The 15,797-nt window shown below is 34.1% G+C and overlaps 2 protein-coding genes and 1 long non-coding RNA gene across 6 annotated transcripts in view; 2 read left to right on the top strand and 1 right to left on the bottom strand.

The window, feature by feature from the left end:
* Positions 1-8,520: 8,520 nt before the first annotated feature.
* Positions 8,521-10,041, top strand: LOC127741444 (uncharacterized). Of its 2 annotated transcripts, none has more exons than XR_008002536.1 (4): positions 8,521-8,781; positions 8,861-8,984; positions 9,402-9,632; positions 9,769-10,041. It is a non-coding gene; the product is annotated as an uncharacterized LOC127741444 (long non-coding RNA). The 2 variants fall into 2 exon arrangements; XR_008002535.1 differs by having other exon boundaries at positions 8,534-8,781; positions 9,406-9,632; positions 9,769-10,037.
* A 55-nt stretch (positions 10,042-10,096) lies between these two features.
* LOC107464147 (cell division control protein 48 homolog C-like) lies at positions 10,097-13,240 on the bottom strand. Of its 3 annotated transcripts, none has more exons than XM_021130714.2 (8): positions 12,715-13,240; positions 11,699-11,891; positions 11,451-11,603; positions 11,066-11,182; positions 10,845-10,949; positions 10,369-10,434; positions 10,202-10,266; positions 10,097-10,122 (listed from the first exon to the last, which is right to left on the bottom strand). In XM_021130714.2, exons 2-7 carry the CDS (start codon positions 11,732-11,734, stop codon positions 10,237-10,239), a joined length of 507 nt encoding a protein of 168 aa, XP_020986373.2. In that variant the 5' UTR covers positions 11,735-11,891; positions 12,715-13,240; the 3' UTR covers positions 10,097-10,122; positions 10,202-10,236. The 3 variants fall into 3 exon arrangements, with proteins under 3 accessions (XP_020986373.2, XP_020986372.2, XP_052109809.1); XM_021130713.2 differs by lacking the exon at positions 12,715-13,240 and adding an exon at positions 12,227-12,655; XM_052253849.1 differs by lacking the exons at positions 10,097-10,122; positions 10,202-10,266; positions 10,369-10,434 and adding an exon at positions 10,579-10,620 and having other exon boundaries at positions 12,715-13,239.
* Positions 13,241-15,318: 2,078 nt separating this feature from the next.
* Positions 15,319-15,797, top strand: part of LOC107464144 (IAA-amino acid hydrolase ILR1-like 4) — a 2,958-nt gene continuing 2,479 nt past the window's right edge. Inside the window, exon 1 of the mRNA XM_016083051.3 lies at positions 15,319-15,786. Coding sequence (XP_015938537.1) covers positions 15,451-15,786 — 336 coding nt within the window. The 5' untranslated portion in view covers positions 15,319-15,450. The remainder of the gene's footprint in view (positions 15,787-15,797) is intronic.

Genomic DNA, 15,797 nt, shown 5'->3' with positions numbered 1-15,797 from the left:
TTGAAAAAAGTTTCATTGTTTTATGTATCAGTGAAGATGCCAATGTTAATGTGTATGAACTGCCAGTTCTCTTTTTGATTGCTGAAACTATTGTTGCTTCTTTTTTATTGGCTGCAAAAATAATCATCATACAGAAGTTATGTATTCCAAGATGGAAGCCATAGTGTGAGACAAGATGTTACAGTTATGAGAACAATATATGAATTGATACATTTTTTAATTTGTACTATGATCATGTAATACTGAACGAAAGAAGAATTAAGAAAAAAAACAACAAAAGTAAACAAAAAAGACTAGTATCTATCAAATCTAAGTTGGTCAAGGATAGGAACAAAATGTATCCTTTTTAATGCATAGGAATAGCCTCTCATATGCTAATGCCATCTTTCTAGCTGTGAACATAGAATTTGCATATTCACGGCATGCCTTTCCCCTTCTTGCAAGCGTTTCTTTCCCTTCATTCACCACTGCCTCAACTGCCTCTAATAGGGACTCAACATTGGGAGAAAACATAAAGCCAAATTCATCATCAACCACAATAGTACCTTTGATCCTTGGAAACCTTGATGCCAAAAGTGGCTTCTCACTCATCATTGCCTCCATTAGAGTAAGATCAAGCCCTTGTGGCCTTAATGTAGGATTAACAAATATGTCAATAGCATTGTAAAATGCTCTTAACATGGATGGATCCATTGATCCTAGAACAAGAACTTGCCTCCCTAAATCCTTGTAGCGATTCGTCCACGGTCCAGAGCCGGCAACTATCAAGTACACATTAGGGTGCTTACGAATTAGCCCTGAGTATGCTTCATAAAGCAGAGGATGCCCTTTGTCCTTAACCAATCTTTGGCTCGTAAATCTGCAATGAAATCAGATAATGATGTCGCAGTGGATCCTGACAATTGATCTTGCAATTCTGGTAAGTTTTCCTATTCAACCCTTTCACCTTGCAAAATTTTAGTGTGCTGATTTTGACTGCCATCCCTTGACTCAACAGTTAACTGACTCTCAACCGCATCTGTGAAATGAATTATCACACACTATTGAGCCACAGAATGAAAATACTAAGTGACAAATTAAGACAAAATTGTAGGGCTGAAAGTCTGAAACCTTTCTATAAAAGTTCTAATGACTAGTACTAAGTTGAACAAATCCAATTCAATGTGCACGGATGAAGTGAATAAAATTCATTCCACTAATCTCACAATCTATATAATCATTCACAACCTAAAGAATAAGTTTCCTCTAATTTTCAAATTTTCAGGCACAAGTATTTTACTGAGCCGTAAAACTAAGAGAACATGTGATTTAAACCTATCATCAAAGTTCTTACCATTAAAATCACTTTCCTTGGAAGACCCTGAAAATTTTGGATCATCTTTGCCGTCCCGTTCCACACTGGTACTTGAGTCCAAACTACCTTCCTGCAGAGATTCCTTAACTCCTTGACTATCTGAAAAGTCTGCAATGAAAAGAAAATGCTCAAGTAGGGCTAGTTCGAACTACACATAGATTCAATCCATGCCCTGAATTTCACAAACACTAAAGTAATGCATCAAAGCAAAACTCCATGAAAAGAAACATATCAATAGCATCACAGTCACATTAATCGCATTATTTGACTTTTCTAAAGTCAAAACCAATCCAAAACATATTAAGATACATAAACAGCATACAGACAGAAAATTCACAACCACCTTCTTATGCAAGGAAACAGCAAGCATTGTTTATAAGCCTAAACCAGTACAAGTCATGTGATGATAAATAAATATTTGAGCCTTAATCATTTAAAGAATCTTTACAACTCATGAAACAGCTTGAGTTATATGAGAAAGGGGCAAGAAATTTAACTTTGTTAACCAAAATATTCAACTTCTTGGCAGTTATTTCTCTCAATAACTGCATAGAACTGCTATAAAGCTTTCTTTGACATGAAGCCAGCAGAGAATGTGATAAGTAAATAAGTCAATTGGAACTTCAAATTGCATAAATTAAAAATATAATATATAGATTATAACTCTATGGCTTTTTGTTGTTGATGACATCATTCAAAAGTCCAGCCCATGTATTGCTATCACGGGGTCCACTAGAATACGACGAGACATGCGAAAACTGAGGATATGATGTAATTCCGGCAGTAGAAGGATATTGGTTGAAGTACGCCATACCATTTGGAACAGGATGAAAAGGAATAGGGAGGACTCCACCATAAGGTTGATAAGGAAGGACCACTGGATAATGATGCATAGGATACTGTGGCAATCCTGGTATCTTGGTTGTGGCTGCATCTGGAACTTCAGTCGCTTCTATTCCTGATGTGTTGGTCTTAGCTTTTAATGTCTCTTCACTTAGACTGATTTCTTCGGTCTAAACATAAATCACAATTTTTAAATAATTACAATACAGAATTTATGCAAAGTGTTTGTCTCACTTGCCATTAAACTCTCGGTTGCACTTATGGTATTGGATTAATATAATCTAAATTCAAACTAATACTTTAATTTTCCTTCTTGAATTATCTAATCTAAATTATTAGATATGCAAAATGTTACCTTCTGTCGATTTTTTTTGCCATTTGCTCTAATCTTCGGTGTCTCTGTCAATTTAGATACAGACTTCTTGCTTCCATAACCCTTGAATTTTTTGTAACAGAATAATAAGAAATAATATAAGCACTACGAGAATAATATGTTGCAAATTTGAATTGAAATGACAATAAATTTGATAGATGGTATAACATGGACAAGTGCTTACTTTAAAATTATTTTTATTGTGCACGGGTGTATTTTCTACTGATTTTGTGTTATGAGAGGGAGTCCGTTTATTGGCATCACATTCTTCAACCTGCTAAAAAAAATTTTAAAAATTGCTCAAAATATAGCATTATTTAATAGTTCTGCGAAAGACACTAAAATAATAGGTAAGCATAAAGTATATCCTTAAGCAAGGCATTATATTAATACCATTGGTTCATCTTCAGCATTTGAGTATTCGGCGGGGGAGTCCTCCTTGGCGAGTAATGTTTCCATTTCCCAGTTACTATTATTATAGTCAGATAATGAACATGAGAAATGCTCAAAACCTTGCGCACATAAGTCTTAAGTTGACTAAACAAGCTCAATCACAAAGCATTGTTCCCAACAGGACAACAGATTATGAAAACTAATTAACCACAGTAATTATCTAATTAATTAATTTTGTCATTGACCTAATGCACCCAACAATGATGCTACAAGTTTATGTAAGAACTTGTGAAGAACTGAAGATTATACTTTACCTGCTTAGATGATGAGGCCTGCTCGGGTGTTTTGTCAGGTCGAACTCGAACTAGCCGTGGGAATCTAAGAGATATGCCCTTTAGGGGGGGAAAATACAGAGATACACCATTAAAGCCTGTCAATGAAAGTTAAATGCAGCAAGTGCTAAAAATAGTGATAAAAAATGAAGGACAAAATTCTGTTTGTCTCTGACGTTAACAGCAAGTCAGCAAGAAGTGCAGAAAAAAAATAAGTTTACAACTTACAAGTGCAATGCAGAACAGAGCAGGTGTAATGCATTGACAGAACAATCATTAAACTTCAAGTGCAGAACAGAGCAGAAGCAGATTATAGAACTGGAGCTTACCTGTTTGACAGAGTCACAGAGTAGAAGGGCGAGGCAACGGCGAGTTCGATCGGAAAAGCAATGGCGACTGGGCGAGGGCGACGGCGCTGGAACGGCGAGTTCGACTGCGCGGCAACGGCGAGTTCGTGGCAACGGCGAGTTCGCGGGTGGCGGGTCTGTATCTGTCCTGTTCCTACTCCCTTGGTTGAGTCGGTTCCTTCAGAGTTCAGACCGGCGGTGAGATATATGATATATATATAAAACAATAAAATCGTTTGAAAGATATTTTTCAATAATAAAGAATAAACAAACAAAATTTTATTCTATATATAAAAACACTATTCAGCATATCAATAGCAAATTATAATCACATCATAATTCTAATTGTGTTACATATATGCTTTAGTGTTTGATATGGGTAAGCGAGAATTATCAGGATCACCTCAACGTAGCGAGAATAAGAGAGACACAAGAGATGTTGGCATTAATGCTATTGATAGCCAACTCTTACATTATTCGTACTTGAACCGTACACCTCACATACCCCAATTTTTGTATTCTATGTACCCTGGTTTTTATACTGGTGCAGTATATTCTAACCAATATCCGACAACCATGCATCCATCACTATACAACATATTCCCACCATCATTTATTGTAGTTCCAACTGTCACAAATTTCCAGCCTCCTACTCTCTTATATCCTTTTCAATCTACTAATTCAAGAGATACAGATGAAATTTTTAAACTGCTAAAGTCTCCACAACATCATCAGTCTGACTCTGGTACAAATAAAAAGGCATCAAAACAGACAAGTGTACGCGATAAGAAGATATCTACGGCCAAGAGAAGAATTGTTTGGAATTCACATTTGTCTGAAAATAAGGGTGGTGTGAATGCGGCCTCAATTAAAGACAACTTTTCAAAAAATAAAAAAATTCCACCAGGGACCTCACACAAATCTCTAACTGAGGAGCAAAAGGCACTCTTAAAAAAGAGTACACCAAGTGGATATTCTATTAGCATGCCTACTCTAAACCAGAAAAACATCGAGCACAATAAACGGAGAATTGAATGGCCATCTGTAAGTTCTCATATCACGAGCATTCGCATGAATCCTCTACGGTTACATAACTTAGTGATCTCACCAATTTTTTTTTATTTTTTTGCAGTGGATCCCGGTTTTATTTAAGCCTCCTGCATATATGGATTTGGATGACTTAGATATTAAAATGGCAACCTATGTGTTTGCACCAAATAAAAGAAGGTTAAATATCTCATTATCTATCTACTAAAAATTTAAAAAATAGTTCAATATTAATGTGATTCGTATTTGTAGTGATGAGGTATTGGCGACAACAAACAAATTTAGCGGAACTCGTGACAATTTCAAGTCATTAATTCCCAAGGAATGGGTACATGGGGATGTAAGTGCATAATTAAACTACTATGTCTAGCATACTTTAATTTCTAATATATTTATTTTACCACATAGGTGTTGGATTTGGTGGCTATTATGCTAACCATGCAGGAAAAAGAAATGGGATGTCAAACAAACTGGTATTTGCCAGCTGTGTTTTCGGTACGTAATGTCTTTTTCAGGCTTGTTATCGTTTTTATTTATTTTATCTTATTACTTAATTCGTGTTACTGACTTAGCCCTTAACTATTAAATTCAGCAATTCTTACTGCAATGTGATACCAAAATTGAAGTTCTGTTGAAATATTATCAAAAAGAATTTATGGGAAAAGTTGATGAAGGTCTAAAAAAGGTATATGATTTATTGTATTTTTAATTTTTTTTATTATTTAATGGCATTTATCTTTATGAACTGATCTATACCTTTTTAAAAAAAAATTGTATCTAGTAATATTCTAATACGTGAAAGTTGGTACTAGATTTTTTTACCTGTCAACGAGAACAACAGACATTGGTACTGGTTGTTTTTGATTTGTGCAATCATCAAACAATTCTGCTAGACTCCCTACCGATTGCTACAAATAAAGAGCAGAAGAGATCGAGTATAGTAAAGCTAGTAAATTAACTTTCCCTATTTTCACTTTTATAACATTTTTTTAGGTTTCAAATACCGTCCTTTATTTATTTTTTTTCCTATATAAATAGGCAAAATATCTAGAAGATATGCTCAAGTATGACTCGTTCTATAAATACAACACTCCGTTCAGGCCAAGGATACTTGATTTTGCATTTGTGGATATGCTAGAAACAGGAGAACAAGCTTCTGACTCGTAAGGAATATCTGTATTTGTGTTTTTCTTTTTCAAATTTCTATCTGCATAAGCTAACCGCGTCTTATTTAACACAGTAATGATTGTGGGGTATGGGTGGCAACCTGGATGACAAATTACAGGAAGACGTATAGTTATACAATAAATGTAATTTTCTTTTGCTAAAAAAAATAGTACTTCAATTGCTAATGTGTATGGTTTTGTTGGTAACCTAAAATACTTATATTTTTCAGGTTAATCATGGTACAAGGATGCAGATGGAGCGAGATCATATCCAAATATGAACTTGCCGAGAATGAATGGGTCCAAGGCATTTATAATGACAAAATGAAGTGGGATACCGCATATTTGAGGGAGCACTTCTTTGGCCGCATAAGAACTACATCACAGTGTGAGGGAATTCATTCATTATTGAAGAACTATGTTGACAGTAAAACCAGTCTCCTTGAATTCATGCATAAATTTAGTGAAGTACTAAGGCATTACCGAAACAACCATCTTACTGTTGACTTTGAAACCTTTTATAAGTTTCCCGTTTTGACTACGTGTTTGAAAAATTTTGAGAAACAAGCTGCTGAACTTTATACTAGAAATATTTTCAAACTTGTGAAAGATGAGATAGAAGCAGCAGGTGCCTTAAATGTGACTGAATACCCAAATAGTGGAGACATTGTTGAGTACAACACGAGTGAGTATTTTAATCAGCAATGACAATTTAAAGTATCTTACAATAAAGACAAGGACCTGTTTGCGTGTGAGTACAGGCTATTTGAGACTCGTGGATTACTGTGCTCCCACATCCTTGGGGTCTTGAAGCATCGCAATGCAAAATGCGTCCCTACATCTCTTATCCTAAAAAGATAGACAAGAGATGCAAAGAGTGATTTTATATGCTCAATTGGCGAGCAAGACTCCGCTGATGATATAGTGCCTACACTTAGATGCGGTGCAATGACATCAATTTGTTGGAAGCTTTGTCATATTTCTTCAAAAAATTCAGCCGACTCTAGAAAAATCTCAGGTGAGTTACTTAAGTTAATTTTGAAGGTGCAAAATAAAAGTGATGCACAAGTGAGGCTTTCTCCCATGTCAGATTGTTAGTGCTAATAGGTGATTCAGCTGTTGTGAAGTCAAAAGGGGCTCCAAGAAAGGCTCCAAAAGGCCAAAAGAGGCGAAGATGTTCACATTGTAAGTCAAGCAGGCATCTCATCAAGACATGTCCATTACTCCTCAAGGGGGACTCACTCGTCGAATACTCAAATGCTGAAGATGAACCAATGGTATTAATATAATGCCTTGCTTAAGGATATACTTTATGCTTACCTATTATTTTAGTGTCTTTCGCAGAACTATTAAATAATGCTATATTTTGAGCAATTTTTAAAATTTTTTTTAGCAGGTTGAAGAATGTGATGCCAATAAACAGACTCCCTCTCAGAACACAAAATCAGTAGAAAATACACCCGTGCACAATAAAAATAATTTTAAAGTAAGCACTTGTCCATGTTATACCATCTATCAAATTTATTGTCATTTCAATTCAAATTTGCAACATATTATTCTCGTAGTGCTTATATTATTTCTTATTATTCTGTTACAAAAAATTCAAGGGTTGTGGAAGCAAGAAGTCTGTATCTAAATTGACAGAGACACCGAAGATTAGAGCAAATGGCAAAAAAAATCGACAGAAGGTAACATTTTGCATATCTAATAATTTATATTAGATAATTCAAGAAGGAAAATTAAAGTATTAGTTTGAATTTAAATTATATTAATCCAATACCATAAGTGCAACCGAGAGTTTAAGGGCGAGTGAGACAAAGACTTTGCATAAATTCTGTATCGTAATTATTTAAAAATTGTGATTTATGTTTAGACCGAAGAAATCAGTCTAAGTGAAGAGACATTAAAAGATAAGACCAACACATCAGGAATAGAAGCGACCGAAGTTCCAGATGCAGCCACAACCAAGATACCAGGATTGCCACAATATCCTATGCATCATTATCCAGTGGTCCTTCCTTATCAACCTTATGGTGGAGTCCTCCCTATTCCTTTTCATCCTGTTCCAAATGGCATGGCGTACTTCAACCAATATCCTTCTACTGCCGGAATTACATCATATCCTCAGTTTTCGCATGTCTCGTCGTATTCTAGTGGACCCCGTGATAGCAATACATGGTCTGGACTTTTGAATGATGTCATCAACAACAAAAAGCCATAGAGTTATAATCTATATATTATATTTTTAATTTATGCAATTTGAAGTTCCAATTGACTTATTTACTTATCACATTCTCTGCTGGCTTCATGTCAAAGAAAGCTTTATAGCAGTTCTATGCAGTTATTGAGAGAAATAACTGCCAAGAAGTTAAATATTTTGGTTAACAAAATTAGATTTCTTGCCACTTTCTCATATAACTCAAGCTGTTTCATGAGTTGTAAAGATTCTTTAAATGATTAAGGCTCAAATATTTATTTATCATCACATGACTTGTACTGGTTTAGGCTTATAAACAATGCTTGCCTGTTTCCTTGCATAAGAAGGTGATTGTGAATTTTCTGTCTGTATGCTGTTTATGTATCTTAATATGTTTTGGATTGGTTTTGACTTTAGAAAAGTCAAATAATGCGATTAATGTGACTGTGATGCTATTGATATGTTTCTTTTCATGGAGTTTTGCTTTGATGCATTACTTTAGTGTTTGTGAAATTCAGGGCATGGATTGAATCTATGTGTAGTTCGAACTAGCCCTACTTGAGCATTTCCTTTGGATGGTAAATGACTGGTTTTGTTTATCAGTTTATAAGAGTTTATCAATTAAAAATATTATCAGTTGGCATCACTTTTGGCGGTCCGGCAATACTCCGCTATAAGGATCGATTTAAAGAAGCTGTCTTCTTGGCTTTTGACTCACCATCCTGGAAGGTTTTATTCTCTCTCAAGCTTGTTGATAATGGTCTACTAGTACATATCTGACCTTGGTTATTCTTATTATCAATGACAGGTTAATGGGGCTGCTGATCATCTTCTACGATCCCTTCTTGGAAGTTAGGTTCATTATTATCCAATAGATCAGATCTCAAGTTTCAAGTGTCTTCTTCTCTGCTTCAAGCCTTCAACCCTCTCAGGTCTGATCTCTAACACTTCCTGATTCTATTTCCCTACTCTATCCCTCTGAAATTTCAAATTTATTCTGAACATGCATATGATGTATTATTGATGATTATGCTGAATTTTGAGATATTAATGTTTTGAATTTTTATTTCAATTCATTCTGTTCATATTGAATTAATTCTACTGAAGATTGAATTATAAATTCAATTGTTTAATTTATTAATTTGACTGAGATTGATGTTTAGATCCAACCTGTTGTATTTGTTTTGGTGAATTATTGTTTTGCTGCTGTTGATTCAAAATAAAAGCATTGTCACAATTCTGGATTGAATTTACTATATGGCTTCATATGATTTGGTTGAATTATGGTTATGGTTGAATTTGGAAATGGTTGAATTCACTCTGCATCAAGTTTTTGTTGCCTGCCTTAGTCAGGTCATGACAAAGAGCAAGGCAATGGGTATCCATATAATCAACGAAGTCACAGAGCAAATCATGACAGAAACCTTATATGGTGATAGTCGTAGGCTGCAGCAAGTCTTGGCTGACTTCTTATTGAGTTGCATCAATTTTACGCCAACCAGAGGTCAAGTTGTTGTTGCAGCCTCTTTAACGAAAGATCAATTAGGCAAATCAGTTCATTTGGCTTACTTGGAGATAAGGTAATTGTTCCATGCATACTATATATTCCTTTGTTGTACCTCAACTTTATGGGAACAAGAAACTTGTGACATTCCCACATGTGATCATCTAACTACTACTTAAGTGGTTCACTGATTGTTTTTGCTATCTTTGCAGCATAACACATGATGGTGTTGGTGTTCCGGAAACACTGCTGAACAAAATGTTCGGACGAGACGGACAAGAATCCGAGGAGGGTATTAGTCTGCTCATCAGCAGAAAGTTGCTGAAGCTCATGAATGGAGACGTGCGGTATCTGAGAGAAGCTGGCTAATCATCTTTCATCTTAACAGTTGAACTGGCTGCTTCCCAGAAATTGATTGCTTAAAGTTATAGGAAATAAAGAAATACTATCAGTCTTTGTGCATCAGAAAAGCAAGTGTGCAAGAAATCACTTTTCTTGTACAACATACCTTAAGAGTAAGAGTAACATAGTCTCAAGTCAGGAGAGCCTCATCCATCACATCGGGCCTGGAAAATGAGAAGTTTACTTCAGTGCAATGAGATGGGAAGAAAAATAACTAATTAGGTATGGTGAACAAAATTTTACCTATTTGTAGCACCAATACCAAAAACATCTTGGCGCTAGTCACCACCATTTAGCTCAATAAGTAACTACAATTGCAAACAATGGTGTCATTTTTTAATAACAGAATTAAATCAGTAGTACGATAACAACATGAGAATTATTTATCCAATAATTAGTAATTGTTTGACCTGGTTCACAACTGGTTCGACTACCGATCCACCTTTCGAATCACGTTTGGTTGATAGAGCATCCACCTAAAATTGATTAAAAATAGTAATAAAGAACAGGTATTATTCCCAAATCAAAGTAACAGAATACAAGAAACCATAATTCAAGAGTTGGTCTCAAATTCTCCCAAGAGACTAAATAATTCTCCTACCTTTCATTTATAGTGACTAACTTCTCTAACTAACTCAGTATTGGGATCCTTACACAACATTCTGAAAAAATTGCACAAACGTAATCAAAATAGCACTCTCTGTATAAGCAAAATAAGTTAACAGATAAGCCGCATAACTTGTTTAAAGCTTCCCTCCCCTCTAGCACAGGTACTTGCACTTAACAATGAATAATTAAAAACACAGGAAATGACTTTTATAGTTAATTCAGATAAAATCGTGTCAAATATTATAGTGAACATTCATTAAGTGATAAAATTACCAACCTCGTCAAAAAATACTATACAGGGTGAACATGCCCTTGCACGACTAAACACTCGTCGAACTTCTCGCTCACTTTCTCCAACAAATTTATTTAAGAGTTCAGGCCCCTGAATAATTCAACAAAAGCAATTTAAAATAAGGGTTTATTCGATATAGTGTACGTTTCAGTAAAGCAAAAGCAAAACCAAAAATCAATAACAAAAGATGAAGTATTTAAATAGACCTTAATATGAATGAAATTAGCTCCTGCCTCATTGGCAACAGCTTTGGCAATAAGAGTTTTACCGCAACCAGGGGGCCCAAAAAGCAAAATTTCCGTCTCATTTTCCACCTCAAATGTCTGAAATAGATAAACCCAATAACATTCATCAACCAATGAAATTAAACTAACCACTATTTTCAACGGAAAGAGGGGAGGCAAAAATCAATTCATCACTTTTCAAATGACAAAATGCAATTACTGCAAGAATTAAGAGACTGCTATCAAACCAATACTCAGAGAATACGAAAGCCCATTATATGGACAAGGAAGCTTGTTTAATCTAATAGCAAGTTTTCTCTAGGTTAGACTTTAGGACAAGAAAATAAAGTGTGCTTCGGAAAAATACCTGATAAACCTCGGGATATTTTATCGGCCTTATTATACTGGATTCAAACTCCTCCTTTAAACAATCAAGGCCCCCAACATCTTCCCATTTCACATTGGGAACGGATGAGAAGCCCTCTCTTCTTAATGAAGGTTGCACCTTTTTCACTGCTTCCTGCATGAATACCCCATAAATATGAGTAACATTTTTAACAATTATAATAACATTATAAAAACAATAATAAGACAAAGTAAACAAATCTAGGGAACCTGAAAATCAGACATTGTGCAAAAAAGCTTATCCATATCTTCATGAGACCAAGGTTCCTTCCACCAATCTCCAAGACACCTTGTAAGATCCTGAGATAGTTCCCATTTCCTGGTTTTGCTAATATGTTTGATGAGAAATCAGATGCATTCACTTTTGCAGCGTCTTTACACGTGAATCCATTCACCTTAACACCTGTTTTTTTAATCACACACTACCCATGTCAACCAGCCAATGATTTTTGAGGTCTGGGCTATGTTTAATCTACTTAAAAAAAATGAACTTTTTATGTTGTGTTAACAAAGAAACCTTAATTAGTAGTCATATGCAAGTGGGTGCACCATATTATGAAAAAGGAAGCAATATTAAAGTAGTTGGTAGGCCTAATAGTGAGTTAGTTGGAGTTAATTGAAAGAAAACCAAAGGATCAAATATAATGATTATTATGTTGTTGTTGTTCTAGACACACATATCACAAGAGAATAGAAACATCAAAGGAGAAGAGATAGATAGAGAAATATAAGATATACCAGATGCAGTGTCTGCAGCACGGAGGTCTTGAAGAGCATCAGGATCTGATGCTGAGGTTGAGGCTAAAACCAGAGCAAAAGTCATCGCTAACACTGACCCTATGAACTTCATGGTTAACTATGAACCCAAGAATGAGGAAACAAAATTGGGTGGGATGAAAGGAAACAAAAAAGAGAAGAAGAAAATGTGTATTGCTTTAAATGCTTTGGGCAAGTTGGAATGAGTTGATGAGGTTTTCAGTATTTATATAGATGGGCACAAAGGTGAGAAGAAGACTTAGAACAGAGACAAAAGGATGATCATGAGTTGAATTTCAATACTGAATGAGTCTGGAATCAAAGCATGCAATATGCCAATTCTTAAAGCATTCCAATCAATTAGCATTGCTTTCAATTCCCCTTCATTCTAAACAAACAAACTAAGGAAGTAACAAATATACTGCCATGGAAAATTTCATAACTTTTGAGAGCATAAGATATGAACAGACCTGAAAGCAAGCTGCATCAACTAATGCAAAGAGAGAGATTGAGAGCCAGGCATTGAGTCCCGAAGGGAACGGTCTTCCCCTTGAAGCAGCGAACCCGATGAGGAGGAACCCGGCAGGTATTAGCCGGAACGCCGACACAAAGAACGGGCCTGTCCTTGGAATCACCTCCTTCATAGCCACCATTGCAGTTCCCCGGAAGAAGAACGGTGATACCAGCACTGTCAATTCCCAAAGCCCTTCCGCAAGGCACTTCAATGATTCACCTTCTTCAAAGCTCGTTTCGGCGACGGCGGCGGAAGATGGACGGAGGTGAGGGAGTGAGATCGATGACGGAGAGAGGAAGGAGGAGCTCGAGGGTGATGGGAGGGATTGGTTCGCGTTTAGCCGGTGTGTGGAGCTAAGGTTGCTGGGTTGGGTAATTGACTAGGGCATCCCAGCAAAACAATAGCGTCGTGCGACGCAGTGAGAGAGATCCAAGAGCAGCGAGAGAGGATAGGAAGAGAAGAGAAGAAGATGAAGAAGATCGAAACTTTTAGAGGCATGAACGATGAAGGTTTTTAATTTAGAAGGATGAAGGTTTCTAACGTAGACGAAGAATTTAGAAGGATGAAGGTTTCTAACCTAGACGAAGAACAATTTTAATTTTTTATTTTTTTAATATGTTTTTATTTTGTTGTTTTAATTATTTGAAATTATAAAATTAAGATTAATTGAATTTTATAATTTGATTAATTTAAAAGGGTATTTTTGTCTAATCAAATAAAAGAAGGATATTTAAGTCTTTTTATTAAAATTAAATACAATTTATTTTTTATTTTTATTTAATTAAAAGGGTGTTTTAGTAAAAGTGGTGATATATTATATATTTAAAAAAGAAAAAATTAAATGCTGACGTAGAAAATAAATTCCACATGGCTTATTATTATTTGTCTATATATGTTTTAAACGTATCGGTACCTATTAATTTATCATCGTACCGTAGCAATTACCTTTTGGGACATGATGCTTTATGTTCATTAATCATATACGTGCATTGATTGGTTCTATAAACAGTGGCAGATCTCGAAAAAAAAAATAGGAGAGCCAATTATATATTCAAGTATATAAATTATGTAAAAATATTTGAGTCTTGTTAGGAAGCCAATGAAATATTTGTACAATGTGTATAATGGACTATATGAATTACAAAATGAAAATCACCCATAATATCCAGAATAACCATCCGAGTAATAAACATCTCATATCATAAAAAAAGTAACACTAATGATTATATCTCTAATACTTTCTAAGCCTCCATTATACACATTGTACAAATATTCTATTAACTCCCTATACTTCTTCAAAATATTTATATTCAAATTAAATATGTCAATTTTTTATTTTTCAATTATATAAATTCTAACTATAGGATTATAATAAATTCTAAATAAATTAAAAAATTATAATTACCGTAATAGCTTTTAGAATTATATTTTTGTTTGTCCAAATTATTTTAGATTTTATTTAGTAAAATCATTATAATTTAAAATAATTAGCTTATCCTTCTAATTATAAACTTAAAAAATATTACTTATAATTATAATATGAAATCAAGATATTAATAAATAAAAATAAAAAAAATAAAGATTTGATTTCATTCGAAGAAAGAGAAAAAAAATATATGGAAATTAAAAGAAGAAAATGTGGTTGAAGTAAGAATTGAACCAATGGTGACAATAGCATTGTGAAGGACTTATGAGAATAATGAACATTAATACAACAACTTTATATATTTAAAACAAGTGAAAACTATTTTTTTATAAAATTTTTGTGGAGGCCATAGCCCATTGGCCTACCTAAGCTCCGTTTCTGTCTATAAATATATGCCTAAATATAAGAGGATTTTATTGGGTTAATTTTTTTATATAAAAAAATATTGGTATTTTATTAAAAATAAAATTATTTAGTGTAATTATATGTGGATAAATTTTGTAAGTAGAGAATTAATAGGCAGAATATATATTAAACACGTGTCATCATTCTGGCAATAAGATGCGTATTAGATACGTGTTAATATTCTGACTAACACACATTTTGTATATTAAATACCCATTTTACACATCTACGATATTATAATATACTTCAAATATCAATATTCAACCAAAATATTACCTTCATCTTCATATTAAAAATAATTTCTGATTTTATTAATTTTCAAGTTCTAAATATAAGAAAAAATTTTGATAATTGATATTCAAGCAATTCATTGATTTCATTATATTATGAAAAAGTATCATAATAAATCTTATAATAACTTAAGTATGGGAGGCGAATATTTTTCTAAAAATAACGATTTAATCATGTCTTGAAATTAAAATTAAATTAAATTTTATTTTTTTTATAATATCACTATATATAATATTTTTGTATCGTAGATTTGTATAAATTTATAAAAAAAACGATATTATCAAAATAAAAATGACAATATTCATTATCTAATTACTTGACAAATAAATGAGTTAAAAATTATGATTATTAGAAACTTTTTTTGGTCCAAATTTATAAAGGACAATAGATTATTCAGATTGCTGAGAATATAGATATGGATTTTGGTTTGGCAATGTAACACATTGCACACGGTTGCAAGAGGCGGCTGTAGGGACCACATGATCTAACAAAGTCTGCTGTTCTAGTTTCTGTCGCTTGAACCACTTCACTCTGTGTCTCTGACCCTGTTACCCATTTCTTTATGAAACTATGTGTTCCTCTTTCAAGTGCTTCTACTTCCACTTACTCCCTATTTTCTATTTCCTTATTATTATTGCTGCCACAACAACCGAATTCAAGTTTCTTGATTCAGCTAAGAGTCCTGAGGTTTTTGATTGGATGGTGAACATCAGGAGGAAGATTCATGAGAATCCGGAATTGGGGTATCAGGAATTTGAGACCAGTGAGGTCATAAGAGCAGAGTTGGACAAATTGGGAATTTCATATAAGCATCCAATTGCTGAAACCGGTGTCATTGGATACATTGGAACTCGAAAACCTCCTTTTGTTGCTCTAAGAGCTGACATGGATGCTCTTGCTTTACAGGTCTCAAATCC

The sequence above is a fragment of the Arachis duranensis genome, chromosome 9 (assembly GCF_000817695.3).
Source record: "Arachis duranensis cultivar V14167 chromosome 9, aradu.V14167.gnm2.J7QH, whole genome shotgun sequence".
Classification (NCBI taxonomy): Eukaryota; Viridiplantae; Streptophyta; class Magnoliopsida; order Fabales; family Fabaceae; genus Arachis; species Arachis duranensis.
Note: the sequence above shows the minus strand (reverse complement) of the source record. Positions and strands in the feature narration are given on the sequence as shown.